Source organism: Homarus americanus, unplaced genomic scaffold (genome assembly GCF_018991925.1).
Source record: "Homarus americanus isolate GMGI-L3 unplaced genomic scaffold, GMGI_Hamer_2.0 scaffold41027, whole genome shotgun sequence".
Classification (NCBI taxonomy): domain Eukaryota; kingdom Metazoa; phylum Arthropoda; class Malacostraca; order Decapoda; family Nephropidae; genus Homarus; species Homarus americanus.
The window spans coordinates 2,546,970-2,559,730 of NW_024745073.1; the positions used below are offsets into that span (position 1 = coordinate 2,546,970).

The window sequence follows — 12,761 nt, forward strand, 5'->3', positions numbered from 1 at the left end:
AGATCACCTAAAAATATGAATCGTGTATATGTGTAGTACAGTATATATATATATATATATATATATATATATATATATATATATATATATATATATATATATATATATATATATATATATATAACCATCTACACGTCTTGGATAAAGACGAAAGCTAAGGTGCTCCAGTGTTTCCATTTTCCTGTGTGGTTTTATCGAGATTTATCTTGTCCTCGTTTCCATTGTGGATCTACATGAAATTATATATATATATATATATATATATATATATATATATATATATATATATATATATATATATATATATATATATATATATATATATATATATATAGAGAGAGAGAGAGAGAGAGAGAGAGAGAGAGAGAGAGAGACGGTGTATAACATAAGGAGTAGGAGCATGATAACCGGATATATCGTATTGATGCTGTTATTTTTTTTACCTAACATAAATTATCGGATAATATTGTTCATAATCAGAATCTTTTGAGACAAGTAATGCTTAGTAAAAGTTTGCAAAATATCAAGTTTACATTGAGCTGTTGATAATGTATCTTAAGCAATATTTATAGAAGTACATAGTTAATAACGATTTATCACGAGCAATATGAATAACAATAAAAAAGTTATAGTCACTAATTTGTCTATATAGTTTCACAAGATATTAAGTATTTACAAAAGGCTAAATAGACCAAAAAATGTAATAACAACTCTTAAGATTATTTTGCTTCAAAACTCACAGTACAGTGCAAGAGGCGAAGGCGAGATCATTCAGAAGACTGAAAAGTAAAATTACAGACAAAGTTCATCTGTAACAATGTTTCACTATATCGACTTGGGCTTCAGAGCGGCAGGCCCCTATGTGAACAAATACTGCAATACTAGTATTATGTATTTTGGACATAAGTTACATTCACTTTTAATTATTAATATGCTGAAATCGTGTTACTTAGGGTTACAGCAACCATGGTGACAAAATAAGGAACCTGATATGTATTAAATAATTCCCAGGTAGAAGAACAACGCCAATTTTGGTTACCGACTTACAAATTATAGACACAGCGAGAAATAGTGACCTTTTGTTGTAGGTATTTGTCTGGGTCCTGCCTTAAAGAGTCCGAGGCGGATTTTCATTCATTATATATATATATATATATATATATATATATATATATATATATATATATATATATATATATATATATATATATATATATATATATATATATATATATATATATATATATATATATATATGTTTTAACAAAATGAGTTAAGAATCCTGAAGTCAGCGATTGTTTATGACGTCATTTCAGTTTCAAAAGGAAAGTCATCTATATTCTATAAATGAAAGCAGGTGCACGTGGTCCTCGTGTTATCGGCGTGCATGACATCAACTGGTGAAGGTACTACTTATTTATAGCCGTGTTTTTGCAATCAAATGACTCTTTAATTTTCTCGACATAAAATATGTTGGACAAGTCTAAAGAATTCTGGAAATAATTTGTACAAACACGACTAAAATGTTAATGATTCGTTATCCCCTTAATCTATAAAACAGAGAAGCAGAAACTGAAAAAGGTTGAGGGCTATCATCTAGTTGTCTAGTTATATTAAGACAAGCTCAGCATGAAGACTTTATGAACCTGTTGTCTTACATACTGTAGTAGTATAATGACTGATAACGGAAGGGCACGAGAAAACGTGATGTATACTCGCATGTGTGTGTGTGTGTGTGTGTGTGTGTGTGTGTGTGTGTTGTTTGAGCCTTATTAGAAACATACGTATATTATACCACTGTACCCTGTACTTAATTATAAAGAAGATTACTGTTGGTTGAGACTGTTCGATAAAGTAATTACAGATAATTAGTAACAGTAGACAAAAGTGGTGGTGAAGGAGAGAGTGAGTAACGAAGGGGGGGGGGGGGGGGGCAGCTGCGTCAGGCAACACTATACTACTAGACTTGCTCACCCGGTCGATACTGTTGTAGCCAGGCTCACCCACACCATCTCACGCCACCAAGCACTAACATCACAAGTTGGTTCATCAGTGTGTGTCAAGTGAAAGTGGTGAGGGGGTACTACAACTACTTTACCAGGATAGTGTTATTATCAACAGGCCAAGGATAGGATATAGCGATATAAGCGTGTGTAAGTGTAATCAATTGCATATCTGGTCTTATCATGCTGCAGCCTTTTCCGGATTTTCACGAAATTTATTAGAAAAAAAAGTGTTTATGAAAGGTTGATGGACGTGTAAAGTACCAAGATGATTCTGGTCACATAAGTCTGAACGTCGAAACGGATACAACATCTTCAGACTTCTTTAATTAGTTCTCCCGGCAACTAAAAAGGAGGTCCAACTGGTTTTCCTTGTAAGCCATTTTGTATAATCAACTTTTTCCATATTTTTCTTCAGGCTGGCTATTTGGCTTAGATGTAAATGTGGGAATTCGTTAGTGAAATGTTCAACAAAATTGCCGATCTGTGAATTTTGTTTATCACGGAGCATAAATGTCGTCTCAACACAGATTCTTTAGTTTGGTTATTACATTGGAAAAAAAAAAATTATACTTACCGTCTTGAACTTACCTCCATCATCACCACCCTGTCAAAATGGGAGCTATCTCAACGAAAATTGGTAATAGGGTAAAATTGACCAAGTCCAATTTTAAAGAGTTAGACCCAATATTAAGCTCAACAAGAAAAGATTTGCAATATATCGAGAGACAATATAAAAAGGCGACAGATGAGATGTGTCTAGGAAGTGTATATATGGTTACATGCGAGAGATTCCTATAGGCCTGGCTTCTTATGTCCTTATATCTAATACCTGTCGTAGACCAACCAATGAAAGTCACTGCAGATAATTTTCTTCAACATGTTTGTTATCCGTGTCGGTCGGGCGGTATAAATCATCTGTATCTCCTACATGTCGCAATAGCTGACTAAATGGGTGAAAAGGGGTGTGGGGGGGGGGAGGGGGGGTAGGTAAGAGTTAGGGAAACGCTATGACTTATCCCTGGTGAAAAAAAAAATATAGTGAAGGTCTTAAACTTTAGTCTGTATAAACCTATCAACCGCCACTGATAGACAGCTAATTACCACGAGGTTCTTATTTCTTACCTTAGATGTGACCACTAATAGCCACCGTTGGTATAGTTATTTATTTATGAAATCAATAAATTACAAATTTATGGATTTTCCTTTGTCTTATTGAGAAGAAAACCAGCTGTAAGGAGGACAATGTAGTTGACCTTTACACCATAGTAAAAATAATGAAATATAATGATTTACAAAATTTTCCTTTAATTTGTTGACCCCTTCACTAAGGGGACGCCCCTTTTAATATTTTATTTGACTAACACCAGACGATTTTATTCAGGTCAGATAGGACCTCGTACACAAGGGGTTAGTAGACTTTCATATCCGCAAAGTTAATTGTTTTTAAATGTTAGCAGCATTAGTATCCTCGATAGATGTCAGGCAGACAACGTGACCCACCATCTAGGTTGAGCCCCCTACATCAAGTCAGGGTGATGTCTTTACGATAATATCGGAAATGTAGGTCGGTGAGTCTGGTCGGCTGCTGCTGACTCACTCACTAGGTCACTGCCGCACCGCTACCACCCACAAGACTCCCTAACCTTCCATTACAAAAGAGACAAGGAGAGTGACACCATGGATTACTTTATATAGGATAAAGACTGCCAAACTGCTACCTTCATGTGTGTGTGTGTGTGTGTGTGTGTGAGTGTGAGTGGAGTGTGAGGGATGTGGTGTTTTTATAGACACGCCACTGACCACATTGGTTAATCAACCACCCTCTTAACTAACCAGCCTTCCAGGTCGGCATTCACCTGCTCTTTGGCTCACTAGACGTCGAGGAGTCAATTAATTAACCTGAGAGGCAAATAAGCCAAACTGATAGATACTTTTTAGTTAACCAGTCAAACAGTTATCTTTTCATAGTATCTCTCAAGACAACATAGACAGCTTCTTCTTTCTGCCCCACCAGGCACCCAGGCCCTGAGATAGCCATACAACCTACCACCGTACAGATGTGAAAAGCGACCCCACTATAGTCAACAAGGTTTGAAGATGTGGTCTATTCACTGGTGATGGGGGACAAGGTGGTGGTACACGGGCACACAAGGTAAGGCTCCCGTTAGTGGTGGGCGGAAGTACGGCCGCCCCTGCCTCTGTACACACACACCGCGTACACCAGCCATCAATAATGAAACCAGCCCTCCTGTCTTGACCTCGCGCTCGTTTACCCTATGTATTTTATTTTTTTCTAATAATATTTAAAGAGATCTGAGACTTGTACGCTATTTTCAACTTATATATATATATATACCAAAATTCATATAATGATATTAATGATTTATTATTTTGTAAGTAAACATAAAAAAATAAACTGACTTGTTTCTGTTAACTAAAGGATTATTTCTATAGGGGTAAGATAATATTTGCGAACGCTTTTCCTTCTGTTGGCCAAAGTCAATTATGGGATGTGAGAGTTTGGTGTGACGGAGGGAAGGACAATGAGCACAACACACCGAGGACAGTAATGCCAGTGTTGACCAGGTGAACACTCCTTCATGAGACACACACACACACACCACACACTACCTCATCTGTCAGGGACTTGTGGTAGTGAAATATATACATATAAAGATCCTACACTATGGATTGTCCTCAGATTTTTTTTGTTTTTAATGAATATATCAGCTAACAACCTGACCCAGTTCAATTCGACAATCTTTAAAGATCCTTCTCCCTTTATTTCATGATTCACTGAGTTGGCTTCAGCATATAAACAGACACCACTATACCCTTTATAAACAGCATAGGTAGCATCCCCCTTCCACCTTCTCCCTCTTCCTAAGTGATCGACACAAGGAACACAATACCAGGAGGTCTGCATGGTGCGTGGTCGACGAAGCTCCTCCATTACACAGCGAACAAAACATTGTACTCCTTTGCCATACTAGAAGGTTGACAAGGGTCTTCCATAATACAGAAAATATAATACTGCACACCTTTTGTCCTGCTGAGAGGTCGACAATGTTCTCCCACCTGGATACAATAAAAGCTAAATCTTCCTGGTATTGTCTCTACATATCCACCTCCTTACCTTCTGTATTCAAGCGCACCTGAAGACATGATAATATATTCATATCTTCGCATCGGAATTAAAACTTTATAGATTGACATAGAAACTTTCTTATCTGTGACGACAAAACAATATGATTCTAACTTTCTGATTAAAGGTAAATCTTATAAATTTATTTCTAATATAAATTTCCTCTCAACACGTAAGAGAAATGTGTACGTAAATAATAAGAAACTTAATCTGAATAAAAGTTAAATGATATATTACGTTACGTGTGTGTTCCATTTATTGTATGACAAGTGTTAGCCAATGAGGGGTGAGAGATGGTTAGTGAGGGGTGAGAGATGGTCAATGAGGGGTGAAAGATGGTTAGTGAGGGGTGAGAGATGGTTAATGAGGGGTGAGAGATGGTCAATGAGGGGTGAGAGATGGTTAGTGAGGGGTGAGAGATGGTCAATGAGGGGTGAGAGATGGTCAATGAGGGGTGAGAGATGGTTAACGAGGGGTGAAGATGGTCAATGAGGGGTGAGAGGTGGTTAACGAGGGGTGAGATGGTTAATGAGGGTGAGAGATGGTTAGTGAGGGTGAGATGGTCAATGAGGGGTGAGAGATGGTTAGTGAGGGGTGAGAGATGGTTAGTGAGGGGTGAGAGATGGTCAATGAGGGGTGAGAGATGGCATGACTTAGTTATGATATTTTTATAACATAATTTATGGTCTCTTTTTTTTTTTTTACATTTTACTCATTAATAAATGTACGAAATTTGCTTAGATCAAATAAAACTAATTTACAGAGCATATTATGAGGTATTTAAACTACCTGTCTGAGGGTCATCAACATTATATGGAGAGTGTGCACACCTCTCGTTATGGAGAGTGTGCACACCTCTCGTTATGGAGTGTGCACACCTCTCGTTATGGAGAGTGTGCACACCTCTCGGTATGGAGAGTGTGCACACATCTCGTTATGGAGTGTGTGCACACCTCTCGTTATGGAGTGTGCACACCTCTCGTTCACATTGCAGAGTCTATGTTGCAAAATATAAATTAGAGGCAGATTTATGTTTCTGTATTAATGGTTTAGCTCATAAATAAAAAGTATTGTTCACCATTGACGGGGTTTTTATATCCCGCGTGAAGTATTATAGTAGGAGCCAAGGCCGCCCCTAGGGGGGTGCGGGGCCCGGGGCAACTCAGCCACTGCGGGGCCCCACCAACCCCCATGGGACTGTCGCTATGGATGGTAAGGTCACGGTTGCGATGGCGTAAGCCGTCAGGTCAGATTAACCAGTCAACAGGTAATGTGTCTGAGGTCACTGGGTCAAGTGTTGGGCCCCGCGGGGCCCCCACACGCGCGGGGCCCCGGGCGGTCGCCCCCGTTCGCCCCCCCTAAAGGACGGGCCTGGTAGGAGCAGCAGAAGCACTTAGAAGCAACTTAGCAATGTTGAAAGTTACTGCCTGACTGCGGAACTCTAATGTGTGGTGAAGCACAAGGAGGTGTGAGTGATGGAGAACCAATGTTACCTGCTCGTCTGGCGACTCGTCGTCGTTCCTCTCGTACTATAAGTAATTATAAAAAAAACTGTCATTCAACCTCAGATTACACATTCATCATTTAAACTATACATACACAATATATGTACTATTAAACTATGCATACAAAGTCTATATGTATGTATTTATTGAACTACACATACACAGTATTTACGTAGATCTTCAACTATACATATAAAGTATGTATGTACATCATAAAGACACAGTCAAAGTTTCGTTCGTATTACAAGATAGCTTCAGGATGATTTGACATATGGAGACAAAAGCTTGACTCAGTTTGTCTGTTTTACGTAAGTCTTCTCAAAATTGACATTCAAGTGTGTGTGTGTGTGTGTGTGTGTGTGTGTGTGTGTGTGTGTGTGTGTGTGTGTGTGTGTGTGTGTGTGTGTACGGATGTGTGTGTGTGTGTGTTTGTGTGTGAAGTTATGTTTTTACTGCAACTCATCTTTATCACATGTACACGAGCCAATTTAGCCTCAGCGCTACTTAACATAACCTGTCCCCAAGGAGTGCTCATTACCCTTTGGCTAACGATGATGGCACTACTACAAATGACGCAGAAAGGTCGGATGGCAACATAACCAATGGTGACGAGTTCAAAATCAATAGTATATACTGCCTATGCAATCCACACACACACACACACACACACACACACACACACACACACACACACACTTATTTACTGTATTTGTATGTATATATAAAATTTATCGAGTTTAATTAAAAATAGCTTCAGTAAGGACCCGAAAATCGAAAAATCACAATACAAAAGTTGATGAGAAAATCACTTCCACACTCAAAACACTGAGGGTTTTTCTTTCCCATTTATCTTTATATAAGTTATTATTGAACCCCAGCTTTCCACTCTGCCGGGTAAACGATTATCCGGGTGTTTCAATAATAGCCATACGTTTTATTTTTGTAAGAAGTATACAGTCTATCACAGAATACGAGTTTTATATATTTACTTTTATATGACAAATTACTACAGTCATCTCGCATAAGGACAGTGAAATTGTCTATCAAATGAGTGTGTACTGAGGAAGAAAGTTTGTCGTCAGATAAAAGCTAAGTCTTGCCTGTTTACTGCAACAAATTATCTCTTGTTTACATTAAACGAAAAAATTTAAAAATTCAATTTCTCTCCATAAAACACCAAAGGTAAGGTTGTGTCAGGTAAGATGCCCTCTAACCCCCGACCTTTTCAACAGCATTAAGAAAACAAAAAAAATAATCTAGCCTGGGACAACTACCAGGAGCTACTAATTAATATGGGAGACAAGTAGGGTTACAGAGTTCTTCAGAGCGTGTCGTGGAGGAGATATAAAAGGTTCGTTGCTGGAGGCGGAGCTAGAGTGCCACCACCACCACCTTCTTTGCTTGTCACATCAAAACACACAACATTTTCGTTAAATATTTGGTTACAGTTCCACGAAGACAAATTATGTCTTCCTAACTATCGGGATATCATAAAGTAGGCGATTTTTTGCATACTAAACTGAAAAGGAAATGTACAAAATTTTCTAAGATTTCCATTTTTCCTTGTGCCCAAATATATTTACTGTCATTTACATCTTCTGTAAATGAAGGGAATTTTATACCCACGGTCTTAATCTGTTTCATCGTTAATAGATGTGACCCTCAACAGTAAGTCTTTTATAGTAAAGTATAATTGTAAATTATATTTAGGTTGTTCAACTTCAGCAACTCACTTTATTGCCATATTATCCATAGAAACTAAGTGAATTGCACCTGACACACTCACATATTGGAAAATTATCTTGCCAATAAGTTTCCACAAACAGTTCATGCATGATAGATGCAGAATTAGATGATTGTATAACATTCTCACTTCTCTTACAACCAAGTCTGTACCAGGTGTAGCAGCACTCACTTTCCGATACTTTAATACCCCCCCCCCCAAAAAAAAATAATAATGCAATAAACGTATCGGTGTGGATTCCTTTCTATAACTGACTGACCGTGGTCTTCTCGAGGCAGCGGAGTAGATGATGATGCTGCATCTCGAAGATGTCTTCCTCCTTGGTAAATTCGTCCATCTCCAGACCGCTCTCCTGTGCCGCGAGTCGCGCCTCCGCCGCCTTCTTCTTAGTGACAAAGGCCGCTCCTGAAGACGCCTTAGCGATCCGGATCCTTGCTAAGCGCGCTTTCTGTTTCGGGAAGCAGGTAAAATGGGATGTTAGATAACGAATTAATGTTGTATAGTGCTGTTTAAATACTTTATAAATAACAATAAATGAGCACCATGGCATGACAGTCCTAAAACTCAGCGTGGCTGCGATCCTGTCACGGGAAGGCTTTATTGTTTTCAAGTAAGCTACAGAGTTGCTGAAGTAATAGTATGGCAGGCGAAGTGTGTGCTGGAAAGCTATGATGTCTGCAGCTGCAGCAGTATGCCGCGAGCTGCAGGGCTCAAGAACAAAGATCAGTCAACATATACGCATTATGTCTAGCAGCTCTTGTACACATTCTCATTCAAATGAAGCAAGCTAGGCCTAAAATATGAGTAGCGGCGAGTGAGGGCTAGGTAGAGATGCAGCGTGTCACAATTGTGTGTGGTAGGCTTCCGTAGCAACCTGTGTGTGCCCCTTCTCTTTCTACTCCTTCTCCTCCTCCCCTGCCACTACTTCTCTTATATCCCTTCTACTCTTCCTACTCCTCCTACTCTTCCTCCTTTAGATGTCAAACTCGCCTGTTGCTCCTCACGTTTCAGCAGTGCGCGCTGGGAAAGAAAGGTTGAGTGTTGTCAGTGTGGTGAGTGCACTGGGTTATGGCCAGGGGGTGGGGAACGGGCGGCTGAACACCAGTACACTGTGTTATTATAGTACTTGGATTATTCTTTCACAAAATGGGGTGATATGTCCTGTAAATAGATGACGATAGCTATCACTTAAAGCGTATCTGAGACATCTGTGTTGGTGTTGGGGTTACTGGTAGACATATACAACTCACCATCATAACTATCAGCAATAGAAATATGGTGCCTAAGCACTAATATACTGATCTGAAAGAAAAATTCCATTTCATAACCATAATAGAAATAAAATTAAGATTTGGGAACTCCCCTTTTCTCCAAAAAATTGTATAAAGAATGTAAACACTTATACACTCAGAATTTGTCATGGCTTATAGTTAACTAAAAAAATTAACTCACTGGAAAAAAAAATCCTAGTGGCATAAATTCTAGGCTAAGACATAATGTATAATCTACATCTACTAGTTATACTATGTACATTAATTACTTGCATTTTTATTATATGATGTCCATTAGGAGGAGGAGGACGCCGAGACACGTCAGATCCTCACCAGCCCCTCCTATATACAGAGTTCCATGCCAGTACCTAACATACACACCACCGGAGCCATCAACACCAAGTTAGAGAAAGGCCACACGAGAGGGATGACGACCTATACAAGCCGCTGGAGGACCAAGTCACCAACAGTGAGACATGGACTACATTGGTACAAGAACCTAAGGCAACATAGCATCTTGGAGATAGTCGCTGGTGTTAGAGTTGAGAGCGTGAGTCATCCTGAACTAGAGAAACCTAATGATAGATGGAAAATATTTCTGATCGTCTTTCAATAGTCACCAAATATCGTGTCTGAGTGCATGCTTGAATAGATGTTGATTATAATGAGATAGTTTATGCATTATTGCTGATGTTATAAAGTTATTACTGCGCCTCAACAACTTAGGTTTTTAAGCGCGTAACAAAGTTAACAATAACACTTGTCCAACAACAATTGAAAATTATGAGAGATAGAACTCCCTTTATATACGTTATTCAAAGTAAGGTGATTAAAAACTAAAGCATAGAATAAATAAATAATTTACCATATAACAACATAGTCGGTTATATTTGTTTAACCCGAAGTCAACATATTTTCACATATGATAACTTAGCTACGTCTTTAGTCACAGATACACTGAAACATACAAACACTAATATTACTATTAAAAGATTAGGCTGAATACACAAACTGATCATACCAAAATATATCTTTTCTCTCGCACACAAACATTCTTATTAAGACATGTATGACAACTGTTGTAACACGTACAAAACAGGGATGGAATATTGGAATGAACGACGCCTTATAAGCGTGATAGTTACACGCACATACTGTATACAATATATATAGAACTCTCGCTCACGTCCTTCGTTCACATCACAAGGACAAGAGCATATATATATATTCTCATGCGTTTTACAACTTCTTTAAAAATAGGCTTAAGCTTCTGTTTAAAAAATGACGAACTCTTGTCAAATGATCAGCAAATATTTACAGTTGTGATGAATTATAACATATAGTAGTTATTACCTGTTAAGTGATTCTTGTGGAAGTCTTTAATCATATGACACTTTTTATACTGTATGCTCAAAACACAGCCACGCCTGCCTGGGTGATGTGAGGTGCATAATGAAGCAGCGTTGGAAGTGAGAGTGTGAGACAGCAAGTAAGAGTGCGAGGCAGCAGGCGAGAGTGTGAAGTAGCAGGTGAGAGTGTGAGGCAGCAAGTAAGAGTGCGAGGCAGCAGGTGACAGTGTGAAGTAGCAGGTGACAGTGTGAATCAGCAGGTGACAGTGTGAGGCACAAGTGACAATGCGAGGCAGCAGATGTGGGTGTGAGGCAGCAAATGTGGAACCGAGATCGTTCCCTCTCCTCCCCCCATTGGATTGTTAGTCTTTGCATACAGGTGGCATTAAGGGACTTAAGATAATAGATAATGTCATTCACTTTACCTTCGACAACCTTTACAATCATTCATTCAAAGTTTTATATTCAGTAATAAGTATTATTCTATCATTCTTCCATATCATCTATGTTAGCAAGTCTAATGACGTGCGTCTCCCCCAGTGTGGCCAAGTCTCAGCTCCCATAGTGTGGCTGTCAGAGTGTGAGCAAGACATACCTCTCACAGTGTGGCCATAGCACGGTTCTCATAGTGTGGGCAAGACATACAGAACTTCTCACAGTGTGGCCATAACACGATTCTCATAGTGTGGGCAAGACATACTTCTCACAGTGCGGCAATAACACGCTTCTCATAGTGTGGGCAAGACATACCTCTCACAGTTTGACCATAATATGGCCTTCATAGTGTGGGCAAGACATACCTCTCGCACGTGGCCAATACACGGTTTTCATAGTGTGGGCAAGACATACCTCTCACAGTTTGACCATAATATGGCCCTCATAGTGTGGGCAAGACATACCTCTCATAGTATGGCCATAACACGGTTCATAGACTATGGAAAAATCCGCCTCACTCGTAACTAAATGACATCACGAGATATTTGGCAGATGGGACTTTTTCCTTATTTTAAATTAATATTAATCAACATTTCAAGACAAGACATACTCACCTGCTCCTTACGTAACTATAATCCAAGGTAACTGTTGGAGACAATCAATCTTTATCTCCAAGAGCTTTGTGGAGAACTTAAATTACTCTATGAGGTCCTATTTAACGACGACTCTTACAACATTCTACTGTACCAACATTACTATCAGTGAAGAATTCTATTATCTGTTTAGGATCCAGGATACAGTACTGATTTTTATGTATTTCGATTAGCATAGAAAAATATTCATCAATTTTACTTTATCTACTAAAATATCTGAAGTGTACCAATGAACTCAGAAACACTCACATACGATTTTCCAACTACACGTTTTAATCAAATAGAGTGATTGAGAATATATTTGTTGCTATTTAAATGTTACTCTTATGCTTACACCTTAAAAGTAGGTTTTTGTTTACTTTTGGTTATAAGATGTGCCCATTAGTACCGAGGAGTGCCCCTATTAGTACCGAGGCGTGTTCCTATTATTACCGAGGTGTGTCCATGTTAGTAATGAGGTGTGCCCCTATTAACACTGAAGTGTACATAGTGTACAACACCCAGTTCTACAGAGTATACCTGAATTTCTCTTAACATAAGCTTTAGGCACACATTCCAAAAACGAATCTTTACGAAGGGGTCCAATGAATTTCAAAATGAACCCTTCGACTCCTGTTGTCTCGGTAGGGTTGTCAAAATCCTTCGTTCGTTGT

The 12,761-nt window shown here is 38.8% G+C and overlaps 1 protein-coding gene across 2 annotated transcripts in view; it reads right to left on the bottom strand.

The window, feature by feature from the left end:
• Positions 1–12,761, bottom strand: part of LOC121878357 (potassium voltage-gated channel protein Shal-like) — a 38,524-nt gene that overhangs the window by 22,903 nt on the left and 2,860 nt on the right. For both annotated transcript variants that reach the window (XM_042384545.1, XM_042384544.1), the window contains exon 2: positions 8,660–8,848. In XM_042384545.1, coding sequence (XP_042240479.1) covers positions 8,660–8,848 — 189 coding nt within the window. The remainder of the gene's footprint in view (positions 1–8,659; positions 8,849–12,761) is intronic.